General features: G+C 32.4%; 3 protein-coding genes across 6 annotated transcripts; all 3 read left to right on the plus strand.

Annotated features, from left to right (window-relative positions):
• The first annotated feature begins 3,427 nt into the window (after positions 1–3,427).
• LOC109799203 (TOM1-like protein 1) lies at positions 3,428–6,761 on the plus strand. The gene is made up of 3 exons (XM_029271405.2): positions 3,428–4,436; positions 5,200–5,541; positions 6,153–6,761. Exons 1-3 carry the CDS (start codon positions 3,918–3,920, stop codon positions 6,582–6,584), a joined length of 1,293 nt encoding a protein of 430 aa, XP_029127238.2. The 5' UTR covers positions 3,428–3,917; the 3' UTR covers positions 6,585–6,761.
• Positions 6,762–7,162: 401 nt separating this feature from the next.
• Positions 7,163–12,386, plus strand: LOC109799213 (Exostosin family protein). Its single transcript, XM_020359765.3, has 9 exons — positions 7,163–7,679; positions 7,749–7,922; positions 8,266–8,423; positions 8,511–8,658; positions 9,260–9,375; positions 9,458–9,596; positions 10,522–10,632; positions 10,872–10,940; positions 12,000–12,386. Exons 1-9 carry the CDS (start codon positions 7,182–7,184, stop codon positions 12,129–12,131), a joined length of 1,545 nt encoding a protein of 514 aa, XP_020215354.2. The 5' UTR covers positions 7,163–7,181; the 3' UTR covers positions 12,132–12,386.
• Positions 12,387–15,305: 2,919 nt separating this feature from the next.
• Positions 15,306–20,984, plus strand: LOC109798525 (cellulose synthase-like protein D3). 4 transcript variants are annotated; one of them, XM_020358846.3, is made up of 6 exons: positions 15,306–15,585; positions 15,838–15,912; positions 15,999–16,132; positions 16,611–17,516; positions 18,113–18,920; positions 19,029–20,984. In XM_020358846.3, the coding sequence occupies exons 4-6, from the start codon at positions 16,642–16,644 to the stop codon at positions 20,781–20,783; spliced, it is 3,438 nt and encodes a 1,145-aa protein (XP_020214435.2). In that variant the 5' UTR covers positions 15,306–15,585; positions 15,838–15,912; positions 15,999–16,132; positions 16,611–16,641; the 3' UTR covers positions 20,784–20,984. The 4 variants fall into 4 exon arrangements, with proteins under 4 accessions (XP_020214435.2, XP_020214434.2, XP_020214437.2 ...); XM_020358845.3 differs by having other exon boundaries at positions 16,038–16,132; XM_020358848.3 differs by having other exon boundaries at positions 15,306–15,578.
• Positions 20,985–21,583: the final 599 nt, after the last annotated feature.

Genomic DNA, 21,583 nt, shown 5'->3' on the forward strand with positions numbered 1-21,583 from the left:
TGATAGAGAAAAAACTTTTTAGAATATTGGAGCTATTTTGAATTATATACTTGCATATAAACTATCAACTAACATTTTATTAAAAAAAAATTAAAAATGCAAATAAATACCCTGTGCTTGCCTTGTCTTTTTACTAATATTAATAAACATGTTGATGTAATAAAATAATTAAATTTTATTAAACATTTATATAAATATTTTTTTTATCAATAATGCATGCATGTACAATAATAATAAACTTTTTACGGTGGATTTGGTTTTATATGTTGAACCATATGATACATTATATCTTAGCTTTGACATTATTTTATTATTAGACGTAAAAAAAATAGAATTGGAAGAAACTTGCGCATTATTATTATTAGATGTAAAAAAAAAAAAATTTGGAAGAAACTTGCACATTATAAAGAAATTGATATAGTTACAAATTCAGAAAATTTTAAGTAGTGAAGACTATACAAATTTGTAATAATAATCATATAATTATATATTTTTTAAGATAAAAATATATATTTTAATTATTCTTTATGATATTTTATATTCTAAAATATCGTATGATTTTCTCATTTTCAACATCTTCAAAATTATTATTTTTTATATAAATAACAAAATCATTATTTGATCATTTATTTATTACATTAAAATATTTTTTTTTTAAGTATAACATGAACTTAGATAAATTATAATCTTTTGACTAAGTTTACTTAACTATAATTAACATACATATGTGAGTTTGCTACTTTATAATTATTTTTATTTTTTTTAAAAGGAGAAAGTTAGTAAGTTATATCTAAATTTATTTTAAAAAACATTACGTTTATAACTTGTTGATATATTCCTTTTAGAAAAGAAGAGGATGTATGTTAACAAACTCCACATATATTTAATAACTTACATCTATTTATTTTAAAAAATTAAATTAACAAATTACATTCAAAAGCATTTAAAAAAAATACTTCAAAAATAATATATTCATTTTAACATTTATTTTACAATATAAAACACAAAAATTAATAAAATACTTAATATTTCATATGATAAATAATATATTTTATTATAATATACAGGGACGGATCCACATTAAGTTTAATGGGACAATTGCTCCCACAAAGTTTTATATTTTAATTATACATACTTAAAAAAACAATATTTCCTAAAAAAATAGGTATTGTCCCCATAAAATAAGTTTTTTTAAATGAGTACAAAAAACTATAAAATGTATAAAAAAAAATTATTTTATTATTTTTAACATTTTAATGTTTAACATTTTAATTTTTTTTATTTATAAAAATTATAATGATGACAATAAAATAATTCAAAGTTAAGACCTGATGTATATTATTTCAACCCTTAATCACTAAGTCATTCATAATAATTCCATTTCGCTTCTTTAATATTATACGAGTTTTAAAAGATAATAAATATAAATTTTATTACAATATCAAATTGAAAGAAAAAAAATGAGAATTAATACTCTAATTATTAAATAATTTGTAATTTTTTTTTGTATTTTAGATTCTTTTGTCATAAATATATATATTTTATAAAAAAATAATTATATTTTTCTTATATAAATATTACAGACTATTTTTTGGTTTTATTAAAAAAAATTATAGACCCGTGCTATAATATATATGGATAAAAAATAATTTACATAAAACATTTCCGGGTGATTTGCCCCACTTTTACCAGTGTGGTAAAACAATCTATACTAATATATAAAGGGAATATACTTTTTAGTAATCACCTTAATCTCCGCTTTTTTTTTATCATTATACTTTTTTATTTTAAAAAATTAAAAAAAATATTTATTAATCAAATTTAAAAACTTGAGATTAATGAATTTATACTAATATATAAGGGATACCAATTTCAATGATTACTTTTGATCTTTATTTTTACATGAACTATTTTATTTTTTGTTTATTTTTAATAATTATTACATTTTTTATGAGTAATTTTTCATTTTTTTTAATACAATGCAAGCACGGAGTACCTTTTTTCTCCCTGTAAAAATAATTGTCATTGTGAGTAGCCGTCTTAAATTATTGTTCTTTGGTAAAAATTGACGTAAGCTATGATTATAAATACTGTTTTGTTTTACTTTTATTGTTCTGTAGTCAAAATTGACGTACGCTATGATTATAAATACTGTTTTGTTTTACTTTTATTGTTCTGTGGTCAAAATTGACGTAAGCTATGATTATAAATACTGTTTTGTTTTACTTGAAAGTACGGACATGCATGTTGTGCAAGTGTCACTCTTCAATTTTGTTTGTACAATTTGAAGAAAGAAAATAAATAAACAAAAAGTGATATGATTTTTAGATTGTTTGGTGGAAGAGAAGATGAAATGATATTTGTTTTTATTTAATGGTTAATTAGAGGCAGCCTCATGTTCAAAAAATACAATTTATTTTTTAAAATAGTTGTTATAATTTAGTAATAATTATAATATTTAATTTTTGAAGTATATTTGAATTTGAAAACATTTTAAGGTGTAAGTTGTGTGTGGTCTAAAAATCTAAGAAGGAGCGCAACAAAAGACGTTAGTTGACTGGACAATAGTCTGCACTCTGCGCGGTTTGACTTCGACTCATACGATAATTCAAACAAATTTTGCAATAAATATATATATATATATATATATATATAATAGTGACATCTAAATCATATATTGATGTAATATTTGCTATTAAAAATTATTATTATTTATATTATAGATATAAAATATAATATATATTAATATATATTAAAAAATATAAATAAAAATAATATTGACATGTAGTATATTATTAAATCTTATTTAAAACTAATAATAAAATTATAATAATTATATGTTAAATGAATTTATATTTATATATGTTATACTTATAATAATACTTTTGTATATCGGTTTGTGTTGTATTTCTTTATGGTACCTGAAAATTTATTGGATTCCAATCACATGACTTGTACCTAGTTGTAGTATAGAAGATGGTCACGTATAACATATTTCACCATCTCTTTCAAAAACGATGATAATGATGATGTTTATCGAACTCAATGATCGATAAATTCGACAATTTAAATAAAAATAATATTTTACTTAATTAGTTATTTTTACTTCTTAACCTAACATAATATGATAATTCGATTAATTATTGTTAACATTTTAAATTAATGTTTGAAATGCAAAAGATTAGTATATTTCAGATGTCAGCACATTTTTTTAATCATATATATGGAATAAATATATTAATAAGATATGTAAAGTTATGAGAATTAGATAGGATTTATTAGATATTATAAAATTATGGATGATATTCATTAAATATAAAGTGAGACACAAAAAATTATATAATTTCAAATAAATTTTAATTGATAATTATATATATATATATATATATATATTTAAATGAGTGAATTGCAAATATTTTTCAACCAAACAATTATTAAAGCCAAGATTAAAACTTAAAAAGTGTCGAGACAAACACCAAAAGAAGTTTCACTCAGAATCTAACTGACTTATCGGGTGGTGGATCAGCCCAAACAACCCAACTCTAAAGCCTTCATGCATTGTTATTAGGCCCATTCTATATTCGCATTCATAGGAGGCCAAGAAAGCATGCATCACTTCACTCCCCCAAAACTCAAAGGCCCTGTTTAAATTCACAAGGGATGGCCCAAAAAAAAGAAAAGTTTCAGGTGGGATTGAAGTTTGTTTTATCTTTGATGACTTTGTCTTTATGTAATGTAACGTAACGTACGAGGAAATGCAAATTGAGAAGAGAAAAAGACATTGGATATGATAGAAGAAAGGTGTTGGAGTTATGTAGGAGAAGGCTGAAACTCCAAGGAACAGAGTCAATAACACCAACAAACAAGTGGAAGCGCTTCTGTTCTCTTGTTGTGAATTGCGCTTTTCTCCAAGTGCAATGAGTGAGAATTTGATGGAAAAAGTCAACGCTTTGGGGGAGCGTCTCAAAGTAGGTGGGGCTGAGGTGGGTCGGAAGATGAGTGCTGGCATGAGTTCTGTGAGCTTCAAGGTGAAGGAGTTTTTCCATGATCCAACCCATGCTGATAAACTCGTTGGAGAAGCTACTTCTGAGGCTCTTCATCACCCTGACTGGTCCATCATTCTTCATATATGTGACTTGACCAATGCTCATAAACTCAACACTGGTGAATTGGTACGTGCTATAAAGAAAAGGGTCGTGGCCAAGAGTCCTACTGCTCAGTACCTGGCTTTGGTTTTGCTTGAAGCATTGCTCAAGAACTGTGACAAGGCTTTCTTGGAGGTGGCCACTGAGAGGGTCCTTGATGAGATGCTCAAGCTCATTCATGACCCTCAGACTGTTCTTGCTAACCGTAATAAGGCTTTGATGATGATTGAGGCGTGGGGAGAGTCAACCATTGAGCTTCGCTATCTGCCTGTCTATGCACAAACTTACAAGGTCTACTTCTACAACTTTTCTTGCTTCCTAGCTTAAATAAGAGAACCAAAACATGCCAAAATACTTTGCAATATGACTAATCTCCATGCTTTAAACACCTCATTAAGAACTCTTGTTTCTCACTTTCTCTTTATCTCTTTTATACTCTTCTTTTCCATTAGGTGTTATTTAGAGTGGACTCAATACCAGTCTTTTTCCTTGTACATATCATTTTTTCAAGTTATATATAAGGAAATAAGTTGTATATTGTCTTAATGTAAATTTATATTATAAAAAAAAAATCATCAATATGACTTGGATCGCATTTTACTAACCAAAAATAAAGTGATTAAAAATATTTTATTTTCCCTTAATAAAAGTAGTTCACCTTAATGAAATTTCTAATTGTGTTAACAAATTATATTAGTGTGATATTTTTGTATTTGAACTTTTTTTGTCTTTACATTTTGTTATGAATCTACTTTCCCTTAGAAACTTCGGTTGATAGGAGTGAACAAGGATTAAGGCAACCTTAAAAAAATATTTTTGAATTTCAATAAAAACATTTAAATATAAGTTAAAAATATTTTTGAGTGTTTTTTTAATAAAAAATAAAGAACTATTTTCAATAAAAAAAAAAAAAAAGTCTTTCGAAAATACTTTTAAATTTTTATCCAAATATGTTGTTTATCATAAATGGTCCAATACATTGTTATGATCAACATAACAATGTATGAATGGCTCATGAATGAATGGCTTTATATCTAACACTTTTCTGGTCCAGAGTTTGAAGTCAAGGGGTATTCGATTCCCTGGCCGTGACAATGAAAGTTTAGCTCCTATTTTTACTCCTCCTCGTTCTGCCACTGCTCCAGAAGCTGCTGTGAATCTTGCGCATCTTATTCAGCGTGATATTCATGTACAAAGTTTTTCGCCTGTAACTCCTCCTGATTCTGCCACTGCTCCAGAGGCTGATGTCAATCTTGGACATCATATGCAGCAGCATGATATTCATGTGCTAAGTTTTACGTCTGAACAAACAAAGGAAGCTTTTGAGGTTGCGATAAATAGCATTGAGCTTCTTTCTACTGTGTTATCTACTTCAATGCACCAGGATGTTTTAAAGGTATTTTATTTTGTTTTGTTTTTTTGTGTTCTACTACTCGTTGCATCTTTGTGTTCCTTAATTTTTGGTTGCTCTCATTTAAGTTGACAACTTGACATCGATATATTTTGGAGTTTGGACTAATTAGAATATTCTATTTATGGGTACAATTTCATTTGTTTTAGCCATGTCAATAACATAGCTTCTGCATGTCAATTTCTGCTTTAAATCTCCAGATCATAATCTTACTTTTGGTACAAATCGCACATGGTTGTGTTTCTGTAAGTTATAATGATAAAATCATTGTAAGTTTTATCGTATTGTTGTGAGGGGAGTGTTTTATAGTTTCACGTCTCCTTCAAATTTCACTCTATACCATTTTAAGAATGTAAATTTGAGGTTAACTCAACTTTATATAAGTTATTTTTATGGAGAAAGTTATTCACTTATATGCTAATCTATTACCATCATATAAATAGAATCTTTAACAAAGTATGAAATAAAAACCAAAAATGCACTAATGATACATGCACCTTCATATATTCTATTCCAAAGAAAGTTATGGTGTAGATATATAGGAACCAACCAGCAAAAATACTAATGACCAACTTGCTTGTAATATATACTTGCAGGATGATTTGACCACCACATTAGTACAACAGTGTCGACAGTCCCAGTCTACTGTCCATAGAATCATTGAGACTGATGGGGATAATGAAGCACTGCTTTTTGAGGCTTTGGATATTAATGATGAGATTCAGAAGGTTCTCTCCAAATATGAAGAGTTGAAGAAGAAGAAGAAGGCTACAGGTGCTCCATATGAGGCTGAACCAGCTATGGTACCTGATGCTATTGAGCCTGATGAGTCACCCAATTTTACAAAAGAGGAAGCCCTGATTAGAAAACCATCTGGTTCAAGAGTTGGAGTCCATGGAGGGAGCCACGATGATATGATAGATGATCTTGATGAGATGATTTTTGGGAAAAAGGGAAGGGATGCATTTGATGGGGGATTATATCCAAAGAAACAGCAATCATCTAAAGATGATCTCATCTCCTTATGAGTTGCAACTAAGCCAAAGCCTGAATATTATTAGGACAGTGCCTTTGACTTGATGGCTTGTTCCTTTCAATTCTATATGCTTATTATATATCAACCAAGTTCTGAATCTTCTGATACACTTTCCATGCATGGATGTTAATATATTTTATATTTGTTTATGAAATCGGTATATTTTAGATGTATTACAGCAAATTTGATGTTATAATTATCTGAGATAAGAAAGTTCTATGTTCAAACTTTGCGGACACAGTTGTACACAAAGGAAAAACAAGAAAAACACTTGATTTCGAATACCAAGTATTTTTGGTACATAAAATTGGAACTTATGTCTGAATTTTGAAGGATTGAAATGTTAATATACCAATCTAATTTGATGCAAATCATTATTCCTTCCATTTTAACATAAGTGATGATTAAGTTTTTCTTTTCCACAAAGATTAGGAAAAAATAATAAATATCTGAATGAGTCGAACAATTTGATTTAATTATTTTCTATCTTAGCATGAATCGACGGCATTAATTATTTATTTGGAATAAAAAAAAGTAACTTAATATAGAAAAAATTCACTTAATTTCATAGACAGCACATTATATGTGAATGCGAGTTGCATCTGAAATTGTTGTAAACAGCGAGAGCGATTTGCATGAAAGAATGGCAGGAAAGTACATGCCGCGATCCAATTCGCGAATGACAGTGTTCCTCTTCCTCCTCGGTTTCTCTCTCCTCTTAATCCTCTTCTCTCTCTCTCCTCTCCGCACGCCTCCTCCTTCTTCCGCCACGCACTTCCACGTTCCCGACGCCGAAACCTCCTTCCTCGCCTCCCTCGACCACTTCCTCGCCAACACTCCCACGCCACTCTCCCTCTCCGACGAACAACATCAAGACACCACCAAGCTCGACGACGCCGTTTATCGCTCCGACATGGACAGGCTCTACTCCGATCCTTACTACCCGCTCTCCCTTCCCCTTAGGGTTTACGTCTACGACATGCCCCGCAAATTCACCTACGATTTGCTCTGGCTCTTCAAAAAAACTTACTCAGATACCTCAAATCTCACCTCCAATGGAAGCCCCGTTCACCGTCTCATCGAACAGGTATAATTATAATCCTTCAATTTCTCGTCTCTTCATTCGTTTATTGATCTGTTTCTGTCGTTAATGCAGCACTCCATTGATTACTGGCTCTGGGCGGATCTCATCGCTCCCCAATCGGAGAGGCTCTTGACCTCCGTCGTTAGGGTTCACCGGCAGGAGGACGCTGACTTGTTCTACATACCATTCTTCACCACCATCAGCTTCTTCCTCATGGAAAAACAGCAATGCAAGGCCCTTTATAGGGTGTGAGTGCTCTTCTAACGCTCTTTAACAACATTATCAGATTGTTCAGATAAACTTCTTGGGAACCACTTTTAAGAGGAAAAATGTGAAATTAGTTTTTCCATAAATTAAACTTAGCTTACCCATAAGCTAATTTATAGAATTAAAAAAATTACAAATTAGCTTGTATACAAGTTAGTTTTAGGTTATGGGGAAGCTTGTATCATTTTTCCTGTCTCCCAGAAGTGCTTCCGGAGAAGTTCATCCAACCAGATCTTACATACAATACAAACTTCCATTTACTCTGTTTTTTATTGATTGATGGCATGTTGTTATGATGTAGTTTTGGTTGTTGTGGGTTTAGGAAGCTTTGAAGTGGATCACTGATCAACCTGCATGGAAGCGTTCTGGTGGTAGAGATCACATACTCCCAGTGCATCATCCCTGGTCTTTTAAGTCTGTTCGCAGATACGTCAAGAATGCAATTTGGCTGTTGCCTGATATGGATTCCACTGGCAACTGGTTATTCTCGAACTTCCGCCGATTCTTTGTAAATGCATTGATATTGTTTGTTGGGAATGGCTTTGAGTGGTCTTTTGCCTCTTTCAGGTACAAGCCTGGACAGGTTTTTCTGGAGAAAGACGTCATTCTTCCTTATGTTCCCAATGTTGATTTATGTGATGCCAAATGTTTATCTGAGACGAATCAGAAGAGAAGCACGCTGCTTTTCTTTCGGGGCCGGCTTAAAAGAAATGCGGTGAGCATGTTTTGTGATAGCTGATTAATTGATTGGCTGGCAGGTGGATGCTTTGAAAGTTATATCTGAGAATGTCGTCACTTGAAATTCAGAAATATGTTTTTATTAACTTTCAATTGTAGTCAGTAGTGGAGAGTATCTATTCAGTAGTATATTTTTATGGGTTTTGTCCAACATCGGCCCTTAGGAGTTAGAAACGACTTTAAGCAACTAAAAGCAGAAATTTTTTACTGAGAGAAAAAGTGGTACCTTGAAAATACAATTGTATGATAAATGCTTCATTTCCCAATAATTTATTTTATTCCACTTTTATTTGTTTTAAATCAGCCTTAAGAACTAATATTAACAAAACCATATTTTTATTATTATGTATGTTCATGAACTCATTAACTCTATAAGGAAGGCCTTGTGCCATTTGGGGTAGAACCATGACTAGGTAATGGGTTTTTATTGTTTGGTTGTCTGATCTTATAGTTTCTGGACTAGAAGTCTCATCATGTATTGCCCTACTTGAGTGTGCAGCATTCTCAAGTTTTTTGTCACCTGCATATTCTATAATATTCTGAGTTTAGTTGCTTTCTTTGTGACCTTTCCATTTCAGGGAGGGAAGATTCGCTCTAAACTTGGAGCTGAATTAATTGGTGCCGATGGTGTGATTATAGAGGAGGGAACAGCTGGAGAGGGGGGTAAAGAAGCTGCTCAAAGGGGCATGCGCAAGTAATATAAGTTCAGCACTTGAATAAATGTACTCTGGTTACTTATTTTGTTGTATTTATTTGCTTGCCTCGCACATCATCAGGTCTCTATTTTGCTTAAGCCCAGCTGGTGACACTCCATCCTCTGCTAGATTATTTGATGCTATTGTTAGTGGATGCATCCCAGTTATAATTAGTGATGAGCTGGAGCTTCCTTTTGAAGGAATACTTGATTACAGAAAGGTGTGTATGCATTTATTATTTATATGACGTAGTTGATTACATTATGATCATTATTGAGAGTTAAATAATGGTGAATGAAAATAACTCGCTAGCTTTGGATATTATTCCTTTCGGTGTGGACAGTGTGGGCAAATCACTATGGGATTATCTGTTGGTTTATAAATTTGTTACAAGAGTATATAAGGCCCAATATCTATTTTATATCATACCTGCTATTTCAGATTATTAGTATGGAGTCTATTGACTAGTTTCATCCTAAGAACTTTTTTCTTGAGTGAGAGCAGGGGAGGGGGAATACAATATCCAGATTTGAATACCATATTGGACCCCTGGCACATAAAGAGGAACAGACTAAGTGATAGCAGGACGTGTTCATGTGAATTATGTCATTAACTAAGTTTGTTTTAATTACTCATTTTCTGAAAATTGAGTAGATTTTTGTAGGAAAAGAAAATTTACTGAAGAGAAATATAATGAGGCTGGTGTAAAAGTATCAACAATCATTTAAAAAAAAATTGCAGAAGGACAGCAGGAACCCAAAAAATTTAGCAGGGATATCCAGTCTATCTGTCTCTATGTATTGGAGGTAACAACATCCACAACATAGCCGTGGCCCATGGGCATAACACCAAAGAGAAGCTAAAATCATAATCCTATCCCCAAGATTTAAGTACAGGAGACAAATTTAGTTGCATTTTATCAACCAAATGCACCAAAAAACAAAATTGACTGCACACTGTTACAGAATTTTGGTCCCTTTGTCATTACAAAAACCTTTAAAAAAAAAAACTCAAGGTAAACAACCAGTGACCAAAACTGCATTGTCTAATCTGGTATATGGTTATATTATAAGCCAGAGCTTTATGAAATGTTAATTTTGATTTGTTAGTGTAAAGTGGCTAATTACTTTTTGTCATACGTGCAGATAGCATTGTTCATTTCTTCTAATGACGCTGTAAAGCCAGGTTGGCTTTTGAAATATTTAAGAGGCATTAGACCTGCTCATATCAAAGAAATTCAACAAAATCTTGCCAAGGTTTGTAATTGGGGTGATGTAGAATTTTACTTCATTTCCGTCCCCCTTTGTGTTTCTTTATTCTTTTGCTGTCAATCTTGCTAGAACTTTCTATAGATGCAAAATGCCAAGCTGAAAATATTGTGCACTGTGCAAATGTTTGTAGCAATAATAACTGTTATTTTTCATTTTTGAAAACTAATTTGTGCATTGTCTGTCTTGCTTGTTTGGTGTTTTATGTTTTCTTTTTTTTTTTTCAGTACTCGAGGCATTTCTTGTATTCTAGTCCTGCTCAACCATTGGGTCCTGAAGACTTGGTTTGGAAAATGGTTTGTTACTGTTTGTTTTGCTATTTAGTTTCTGTTCCTAATATTCTTTCTAGAATTCTAGACACTGGTCACAAAATGAACTTGAGCTGAGGTTTGACCCTCAGCTTGCCCATCAAGTGGTTTCTTCCATTGTAGTTTTGTTGTTTTGAAAAATGAAATGCAATTATTCTGTTTTTATTCAATGCACTGTTGATATATCATATGCTCCACAACTTTCAGTAAGTTTAATTCTGGACGCCATATGATGAAGTGAAACGGCCATTAAGATAAAGATGGTGATCAAAATATATAAGGTTTAATATTGACAGACCTAACTGTACTTTCACTTTCACAGACTTGTTACTTTAGAATAAGCTTTGGTTTACTTGTATTTTACAGTAGTTTTAGGTTCGCTTAAAAGCTGTAAGCCTGTAACAAGAGCCTTTCATTTTCTAGATGTTATCACGTAAGATTATGAATTTGTGTAACGCTAGTCATATGTCCATGAGATGTGTCTCAAGATATAGAAGGATGAAGTATCATACTAGCAGTATGATACTGTTTACTTACTACTTTACCCCGGGGGCGGGGGGTTGGAATACAGGTTGGTTGCTAGCTAGCAATATGTTGTTGGCCACTAGCCAGTGATTTTGGCTTAAGCATATGACGACACTATTTACTTACATATCTCCTCGTGCTTATATCCGTTTGTAAGCCGAGCCTAGAAGTTAGTTGGTCTGATTTTGGTTTTACTTGGGTTACTGTAGATTTTGTCAAAAGATTGGATGATATTTCTAAATAATTCCTGAAAACATGCTGATGTTATTCTTTTCTAGAGAACTTAGTATAAATGCACATTTAATTTGTGTTGGAAACCATCAGCAATATCTGTTGGGGAATCGTAGAATTTACATTCTAATTCTATCATATGATTTTTATTTTTATGATTCTCTTGATAATTCTTAACCATTTAGATGATTCAGTAGGCATCTTATATTTTTTGATGTTTCCATGACTCATTTTTGGGTGTATTCTGGAGTTTGTTTTCTAAAGGAATAATGGTATGTTATGGTGCTACAGATGGCTGGCAAGGTGGTGAACATCAAGCTTCACACCAGAAGATCTCAACGGGTAGTGGAAGGGTCTAGAAGTCGGTGTACATGTGAATGCAGGCCTGGCAACACCACTAATACTGCTTCAATATTTTCTTGAATCACTTTGTTTTCTATATAATTTTATTATCTGCGGTTTTGCTCATCCGCTCCCACACCACCCTTGACCCTTGTATTTGTCTCCTGCATTTTTTTATTTTTTTTGTATTCTTTGGTGGGCTAGTTTGTTGTATAACTTGATTAACTAAAATAGTACATGACGGAAAAAAAGAATTTTCACGTTGTCCTCTGCAGTATGATTAGCTTTGGATGAAAGCTAATGGTAATCAAAGATCATAATTGTCTTTGCCTTTAAGTTCGTTGTGGCTGAAACCTTGCTGGGTTGTTGTATGATGAGGTAAAATGATGGAAAACCAGTTTTGTGACCAGGCTGAATGCCTGACACTCGCATCTTGTTTTATTTTTTCGTTTATGGAATAACAATAAATGAAATTTATTAATTTAATTTTTGGTTTTCACAGGTGATTGTGTGGCTTTTTATATTACTTTTATGTGCACTTTTTGCAATGTCTTCTGTAACTCATTTTTTTTATTGCTAATTTTTATCCTTTTTAGTACTTTTTTATTTCGCATTTTTTATCTCATCTTTCTCTTAAATTGCAAGTTATATTGAAGAGTTGTGAGAATAAAATTTGTTTTATAGACTTTCTAGGGAAGGTTGATGCGAATGCAATGCTTGTCATGGGCTAGACTGCTGGTGTAACCCTCGGCTTGTGGTTTTCATGGTGACTTGAGTGTTTTGTGCAAATATAAAAAATGATAAAAAAAACATCAATATTGTTAGTACAGGTTAACATGTCCATACTTTTTAAAATGGTTTGAAAATGTGTATGATTTTGTAGCATGGCCAAAAAAATGCAATTTTTCAAATGATATACGTGGTTGGGCCGTTGCTTTCCCTTGGATTTTGTTTCTCTTCTCATGCATGTCACTACCTTCCACAGTTCCACTCAATTTGGCCCACAAACAGCTGAATTAATGGAAATGGGTGACGTTTTGATTGGAAATAACATCAAAGTCGGCGAGATTTCAGACTAAACTGTAAAGTGACCACATATTTCTATTACATCGTAGGGAGGGTGGACTTCATTTTAATTAAATTATTAATATATATTTAAAAATATGATATTTTATATTTTTTAATTTTATATATTGAACTTATGATTATTTTTTTTTTTATATTTATGTTTTTATTTTTATATGTGAACTTGATTATTATTAATTTTTATTTTTTTTAAAAAAATTGTCTCCATTAACATAGAGTTGTGATCCTCTAAGTGCCTATTGATTAGTTATGAATATCCATGATATTGTAGCGCCGGAAAAGTGTGGCTTTAATAAGGGAAAAACAAGCGTGGAAAAATAACTTTACTGATGCAATGTCTATGATTTTACATTACATATGATAATTTATGGTAAAATGAAGTGTAAAAGACTTTTATCTTTAAAGTGGTCTTACTTGACTTCAACATTTTTTATTATTATTAAGAATACGTGTGGTATACATAAAAAAAAAAATCTTCAAAATTTTCTTATCATTATTTAATCTTCAAAGTGTAAATATAAACTGTGTTACCTCGGATAACATATATTTAAAGAAAAACAATGCTAACTAATGCTCTTATGAGCATTCATTAAGAAATTAAAAAAAAAAAAGTAATTTTATTATCGGAAAGTGTAGCAACATATTCCATAATTTTCAATGTAACTTTTTAATTTTATTTTTACTTTTATTCTTTAACAAAACTCTCAATAAAAAAAATAAGTAATAACAAAGTTTTAACTCTTCTAAATTAGGTGTTTGTTGGATTTAATTGATTTGATGACTCACCATTCAAATCAAATTAATTAAACTAGTTTGGGTTAGATAAGTTCGTTTCAAATCAAAATCAAACCAAATATAATTAGTTTGATTATCAAATTTAATCATCTATTTTGAATACAAATTAACTTGATGACTCAACTATCTATTTTTTAACTTTTATATTACTACATTTTAGACTTTAATATTTACATTTTCTTTTACTTTAGTCTTTCTTTCTTTTCATTTTTATTATCTTCTTTAGCGTTATCAAGTGTCTTAATTTATACATATTTATTACGTAATTTTTTTTATATTTTTGGTAAATAAAATAATGATATACGTAAAACGAAAAAATTACAAAAACTTAGAATTTAAATAAAGTAAATTATTAATCAATAAATGACACGAAATTTGTTTACCTTACATTAATATAAATTAAATGTTTATATAAAATGGGTAATAAATTTAATTTCTTTAAAAAAATACATGAATTTCTTCATCGTAATAGGATAAACCAATCCAAATTTAATAAGATTAGTTTGGTTTCTAATAGTGAAAAAAAAAAAAAAAAAACCCAAAACTTCAACTAAATTAAATAAAATATGATTGACTTGAATTTAATTTTTATCTTAAACTCGAAATAACCCAACCCATTAATACCGCTGCTCTAAAGTGATTAAAGTTAAATTAAGTAATCTTAATTGTTGATAAAAAAAATACGGATTAATATTTTAACACGTAATTTATTATGTGAATACATGTAATATTAACTATTATTTTTTTATTAATAATTAAGACTACTCATTTTACCCACTCACTTAAAAAAGCTCGGAATCAACAAATAATAAAAGGATGAAGCGTGTTTTAATCCTGTCTAATAATTATTTGGGATTTGAGGAATCAAAATATCTTAGTAGGGGATTGGGGAAGACAAGTTTCAACTTTGAAGTTTCCATAAAAATTAAAAAAAGAACAAAAGAAAAAGGAAATTTCAAATAAAATGTGAATATAAATTGAAAATACGAATTGCATTGCAGGAAGGGAGACACGGCGTGTTACATTACATGTTACAGCTTCTTGACAGCCTAATGAGTCAAACGTGTTTGGAATTTAATTTCTGAAACTAATTATTATTAATAATTCCAAATTAAAGGCGCATTTATTTTTAATTTACAATAGATTTTGAATTAGTATACCATTAATTATTATTTACAATAAATGGGTTTATTAGTCAAGAAACTCCGAATTGGACTGAGCTGGCAGCCACATATTAGAATTCTCCTTTTATTACAGTATCTATACAAAATTTGGAAAGTAGTTTGAAAAATGGTTGTCATTAGAAGGAAAATAAAATAAAATAAAATGATCGATGATAAGTTGATAACATCCGAGTAATGCCCACTTCTCTTTCGTATCCAAGAACCTTCATATATAATTTTGTATTTTCAAGTACGAAAATGAAACAAGTAAAAAAATACTTTTTAGTATGATGTGATAGGCTTCAATCATGGAACTGTAGTGCTTAGTTTTGCTCACGACTAACTACCTCTGTGTCTGTGCATAGACTAATGTACTATAAAAGGTGACAATAGGAGAGCATGTCTTTGAATCACTGTTGTCATCACTTTCTTATAAGGATGTCAGATCTCAAACTCTAGTGGCATTTAGTTTTTCAAGAAACAGGTATCAGGTATGCTTCCTTTTCATCTTGTGATCACTCTCTGCTTGATCCCTTTTTCTGAGATATGCATTCATGGGGTGTGTTTTTTTCGAGTTAAGGTGTGATCTTTATGTGATTGTGATGTGATGCCTTTCTTGCATATGTAACGGGCTAATTGATTGCCGAGAATAAAGGCGAGAAAAGTGAAAATGGGAAGATTTTTCAATATTGTATTGGATTTTATTTTTTTTCCTGAGATTTGAGACTTTTGATGATTTGTAGGTTAAGCAATGCAACGGAAGTCAAAGGGTTTTTCCAACTCAGCCTGACTTGATGTGACTGTCTTAACTCATAACGGTTCGGTTCAACAGTGTTTCTTTTATTTTTTCTGTTTTTGTTTCTCTTTTTTTACTTTCTTCTTCGGATTGAACCCTTTTCATCAGAATCCTAGTCCTAATGTGGCTCTTGGTTGGACTTCTCAGAATTTGTGAGAATGATCAAGCAGAGTTTTGGATCTTGTACTAGAAGTTTAACCAACTAAATGTCCGTGAGTTGCATTTGGGTACTTCAGATTCAGGTGATTGATTCTCTACCCTTTTAAATGTTAAACGATTCTTGATTCCTTGATACTTTTTTCCTCCTTTTTTGATATATCAGAGATTTGTTGACAACTTGCCATTTTCTTTAAACTCTTCAACTTTTTTACTGAGATCCAGTGTTTTGCTCTGTTTAACTGTCGGTATGGTGTAGAGTATTCACTAGTTAAATTTTGATTTTGAACAGTGGAGAATTTTTCACAAAATTTGAAAAGCTTGTACTTGATTGAGACTTGAATGATGCGTCTTTATTGTTAGGATAGCGTTAGGTACAATTCACTTAAATATTTATTTCTCTCATCAATTATCATAGTACTAAAGTAATGATTATGAATTTAAGATTCACCTTTGAACTTCGATGTTGATCTTTACAGTTCATACCATAGATTTATTTCTAGTGAGTAGCAAGAAGTACAATGCTGATGAAGATATGATTTGACTAAGTTTTGAATTTTGCAGGATTTTTAAGATTAGTCTTTGTCCTCAAAAAATGTCATCTAAACCATTCAAGCCAAGCCGGTTATCTCAGTCAGCATCTTCTGATGCATCTGAAGGGCCGAGACCTCCTTTGCCTCCAACTGTAACATTTGGGCGAAGAACTACCTCGGGTCGTTACATAAGCTACTCCAGAGATGATCTTGACAGTGAAATAGGGAGCAATGACTTCATGAATTATACAGTGCATTTGCCACCAACTCCTGATAACCAACCTATGGATCCATCAATATCACAGAAAGTTGAGGAGCAGTATGTGTCAAGTTCACTTTTCACAGGAGGGTTCAACAGTGCTACTCGCGCGCATCTGATGGATAAGGTGATAGAGTCTGAAGCAAACCATCCACAGATGGCTGGTGCAAAAGGGTCTTCATGTGCAATTCCTGGTTGTGATAGTAAGGTGATGAGTGACGAACGTGGTGAGGATATTCTTCCTTGTGAGTGTGATTTTAAGATATGTAGAGATTGCTATATAGATGCTGTGAAAACAGGAGATGGAATGTGCCCTGGATGTAAAGAGTCCTATAAAAACACAGAGCTGGATGAAGTTGCTGTGGATGATGGAAATGGAAGGCCACTTCCACTTCCTCCCTCAAGTGGAGTGTCTAAAATGGAGAGGAGATTGTCCTTGATGAAGTCAACAAAGTCAGCACTAATGAGAAGCCAGACTGGAGACTTTGATCACAATAGGTGGCTCTTTGAAACAAAGGGTACCTATGGCTATGGCAACGCCATTTGGCCAAAGGGAGGGAATTTTGGAAATGGAAACGAGGATGATGATGTTGTTGAGCCAACTGAGTTGATGAACAGACCCTGGAGACCACTTACAAGGAAACTGAAGATACCTGCTGCTGTTCTCAGCCCATATCGGTAAGATTTTTTAGTAGAAAAAAGTTAAATGGGTGTCAAAAATAATAACCACAATTGCATGTTTTGTTTAGAAGTTTTTTATACTAATCAAGCCGTGTTTTATTCCGCATGGCCATTGGGTTTGATTATGTTTGACCATGTTTGACTGTGCCACATCATGATTGGTAAGTCCATAAAGAAAAGTATATATTAGTTTATAACATGTTTGAGTCAGTATGCTTTTTTGGTGGGTTTCAAATAATAGGCTTAGAAACAACCAGTATTGTGTAATCATTGTCATGTATGTAGTCATGATTAAGATTTTATCCCCACAATGTTTTCGTCAATGTACAATGATAATTGATGGTTTGTTTCTTTATGAAGAATTACATATATTCAATTTCTTGTTGGATTGAACGGATGATATATATATATATATATATATATATATACAAAAAGAAAAAAAGAATACTTGATGGATTATTTTTATGACTTGCAGACTTAACACTGCCAATCTTGAAATGTAATACTATATGGCTTATTGCATCAAATGTGCATTACATCAAATCTTGAGTCTTCTGACAATTACCTTTCTTCTGTTGAATCTAATTTTACAGACTCATCATTTTTGTTCGCATGGTTGTCCTGGTACTGTTTCTGACCTGGAGGGTCAAGCACAAAAATACAGATGCAATCTGGCTATGGGGCATGTCTGTGGTTTGTGAGATATGGTTTGCTTTTTCTTGGCTTCTAGATCAACTGCCAAAGCTATGCCCAATAAACCGTTCCACAGATCTTAATGTTTTGAAGGAAAAATTTGAAATGCCAAGTCCTAACAATCCTACTGGAAAGTCTGATCTACCAGGCATAGATGTCTTTGTCTCCACTGCTGATCCTGAGAAAGAACCACCTCTTGTCACTGCAAACACCATCTTATCTATTTTAGCTGCAGACTATCCAGTTGAGAAACTTTCTTGCTATGTTTCTGATGATGGAGGTGCACTTCTAACATTTGAGGCAATGGCTGAAGCTGCCAGTTTTGCTAATGTGTGGGTTCCATTCTGCCGTAAGCATAATATAGAGCCTAGAAATCCTGAATCATATTTCAACCTAAAGAGAGATCCCTACAAAAACAAAGTGAAACCAGATTTTGTCAAGGACCGCAGGCGGGTGAAGCGTGAGTATGATGAATTCAAGGTTAGGATCAATGGTCTTCCTGACTCCATTCGTCGTCGATCTGATGCATTTCATGCAAGAGAGGAAATCAAGGCCATGAAACTTCAGAGACAAAACAAGGAATATGAACCTTTAGAACATGTAAAGATTCCAAAAGCAACATGGATGGCTGATGGAACTTATTGGCCAGGAACTTGGTTGAACCCTTCACCTGATCACTCTAGGGGTGATCATGCTGGTATAATTCAGGTACTAAATATATTACTCCTAGTGGAGTTGTTTCCCAATTCCCAAGTGTCAAGTTTATTCCTTGAGAGATGAGAATAATGAATGATTCATACTTGATGAATGATGCAGGTGATGTTGAAACCTCCTAGTGATGAACCTCTTCTTGGAAATGCTGATGATACAAAGCTCATTGACCTCACTGATGTTGATATCCGTCTTCCTCTTCTTGTGTATGTCTCTAGAGAGAAACGTCCAGGCTATGATCACAACAAAAAGGCCGGTGCCATGAATGCCTTGGTTCGAGCCTCAGCTATCATGTCCAATGGTCCTTTCATACTCAACCTTGATTGTGACCACTACATCTACAATTCCAAGGCAATGATGGAAGGTATGTGCTTCATGATGGATCGTGGTGGTGACCGCATTTGCTATGTCCAGTTCCCACAAAGGTTTGAGGGGATTGACCCTTCAGACAGATATGCCAATCATAACACAGTCTTCTTTGATGTCAACATGAGAGCCCTTGATGGGCTTCAAGGGCCAGTCTATGTAGGAACTGGTTGTCTTTTTAGGAGGGTTGCCCTCTATGGTTTTGACCCTCCCCGCTCCAAAGAACACCACCCTGGTTGCTGTAGTTGCTGCTTTGGTAGCAGGAAGAAGAATGCTAATGCTAACATATCTGAAGAGAACCTGGCACTAAGGATGGGTGACTCTGGTGAAGAAGAAATGAACCTGGCAATGTTCCCTAAAAAGTTTGGAAACTCAAGTTTCCTCATTGACTCAATCCCTGTGGCAGAGTTCCAAGGAAGGCCACTTGCTGATCACCCTGCAGTGAAGAATGGACGCCCTCCCGGCGCTCTCACCATTCCTCGTGAGCTTCTCGATGCATCCACAGTGGCAGAGGCAATCAGTGTGATCTCTTGTTGGTATGAGGACAAGACTGAGTGGGGACAGCGTGTTGGATGGATCTATGGTTCAGTCACTGAGGATGTGGTTACTGGCTATAGAATGCACAATAGAGGGTGGAAATCAGTGTATTGTGTTACCAAACGTGATGCATTCCGTGGAACTGCTCCCATCAATCTCACTGATAGGCTGCATCAAGTGCTTAGATGGGCAACTGGCTCAGTTGAAATTTTCTTCTCAAGAAACAATGCACTTTTGGCTAGTCCAAGAATGAAGTTTCTTCAAAGAATTGCATACCTTAATGTTGGAATTTATCCATTCACTAGCATATTCCTTATTGTGTATTGTTTCCTTCCTGCACTTTCCCTCTTCTCAGGCCAATTCATAGTTCAAACCCTCAATGTCACATTTCTTGCTTATCTCTTGACCATCACTGTGACATTGTGCATGCTTGCTGTGCTTGAAATCAAGTGGTCTGGAATTGAGCTGGAAGAGTGGTGGAGAAATGAGCAGTTTTGGCTGATTGGAGGGACAAGTGCACACATTGCTGCTGTGCTGCAGGGTTTGCTCAAAGTGATTGCAGGGATTGAAATCTCATTCACCTTGACATCAAAATCTGGTGGAGATGATGTGGATGATGAGTTTGCTGATCTCTATATTGTGAAGTGGACATCCCTTATGATACCACCAATCACAATCATGATGGTGAACTTGATAGCTATAGCAGTTGGAGTTAGCAGGACCATATACAGTGTGATACCTCAGTGGAGCCGGCTACTAGGTGGTGTTTTCTTCAGTTTTTGGGTATTGACTCATCTCTACCCTTTTGCAAAAGGTTTGATGGGAAGAAGAGGAAGGACACCTACCATTGTTTTTGTCTGGTCAGGCCTCATAGCAATCACAATATCACTCCTTTGGGTGGCAATCAACCCCCCTGCTGGTACCAACCAAATTGGTGGTTCATTCCAGTTCCCATGAATATGATTAGTTCATTCTTTTTGTCAGATTACTTTTTTTTTTTTTGCCTAAAATTCTTTTTCCTTCTTCAGTTAACAACTGAATGATAACAGTGAGTGGACTTGATTCCTGTGTGCTTATGAATTTTGTTTACAAAGTTAATTCCAGAAATCGGAAATGTTTGATAGTGAATGAAGATTAATCCAACTCATTTTTTGTTAACTCAGTGCTCAATTTTCCCTTGACATAAATCTGCCTCTACAAAAGTAAATCTACCTTGGTAGCATTGCCAGATCTGGATGGTCCTTAAGAAAAAATTAGTTACAAATATTCCTTACTAAAAAAAAATAGGATTTCTAATCATCAATGTTTTTAATTGTGATCAAACCGTTACTAAAATAATAATAATAATAATAATAATAATAATAATAATAAACACAAAATAATATTAAATAAATATAATTTTATAATTTTATAATACTAAAAATTAAAATAAAATATTGTTTATAAATTTTTTAATATTTAATGCGATATAATATTTAAATTCTAAAGAAAATATCATATAATATTAAATCTAAATTTTAATAAAATATAACAATATTCATTAATAATAATAACAAGTTTATATTTTGAATAAAAAGAATCAAATTAATATAATATAAATTATTAAAAATAAAGATATTAAAAATTGAATTAGACGATTAAATTATGTTTAAAAGGAAAATATTAAAAGTAAATTATTTAAATTTGTAATTTTTAAATATGTATTTATATTAAAAATATTTTAAATTAGATTTTAAAAAATAATTGAACCAGAACCA

Source organism: Cajanus cajan, chromosome 8 (assembly GCF_000230855.2).
Source record: "Cajanus cajan strain Asha chromosome 8, NIPB_CcT2T_4, whole genome shotgun sequence".
Lineage (NCBI taxonomy): Eukaryota > Viridiplantae > Streptophyta > Magnoliopsida > Fabales > Fabaceae > Cajanus > Cajanus cajan.

Excerpts from the sequence above, each read along its gene's own strand:
- LOC109799203 (XM_029271405.2), top strand. The coding sequence starts at position 3,918 with ATGAGTGAGAATTTGATGGAAAAAGTCAACGCTTTGGGGGAGCGTCTC. Across the intron at positions 4,437-5,199 it reads TCTATGCACAAACTTACAAG|AGTTTGAAGTCAAGGGGTAT; the intron begins GTCTACTTCTAC and ends TTTCTGGTCCAG. Across the intron at positions 5,542-6,152 it reads TGCACCAGGATGTTTTAAAG|GATGATTTGACCACCACATT; the intron begins GTATTTTATTTT and ends ATATACTTGCAG.
- LOC109799213 (XM_020359765.3), top strand. The coding sequence starts at position 7,182 with ATGCGAGTTGCATCTGAAATTGTTGTAAACAGCGAGAGCGATTTGCAT. Across the intron at positions 7,923-8,265 it reads AATGCAAGGCCCTTTATAGG|GAAGCTTTGAAGTGGATCAC; the intron begins GTGTGAGTGCTC and ends TTGTGGGTTTAG. Across the intron at positions 9,597-10,521 it reads GAATACTTGATTACAGAAAG|ATAGCATTGTTCATTTCTTC; the intron begins GTGTGTATGCAT and ends TCATACGTGCAG.
- LOC109798525 (XM_020358846.3), top strand. The coding sequence starts at position 16,642 with ATGTCATCTAAACCATTCAAGCCAAGCCGGTTATCTCAGTCAGCATCT. Across the intron at positions 17,517-18,112 it reads GCTGTTCTCAGCCCATATCG|ACTCATCATTTTTGTTCGCA; the intron begins GTAAGATTTTTT and ends CTAATTTTACAG. Across the intron at positions 18,921-19,028 it reads ATCATGCTGGTATAATTCAG|GTGATGTTGAAACCTCCTAG; the intron begins GTACTAAATATA and ends TGAATGATGCAG.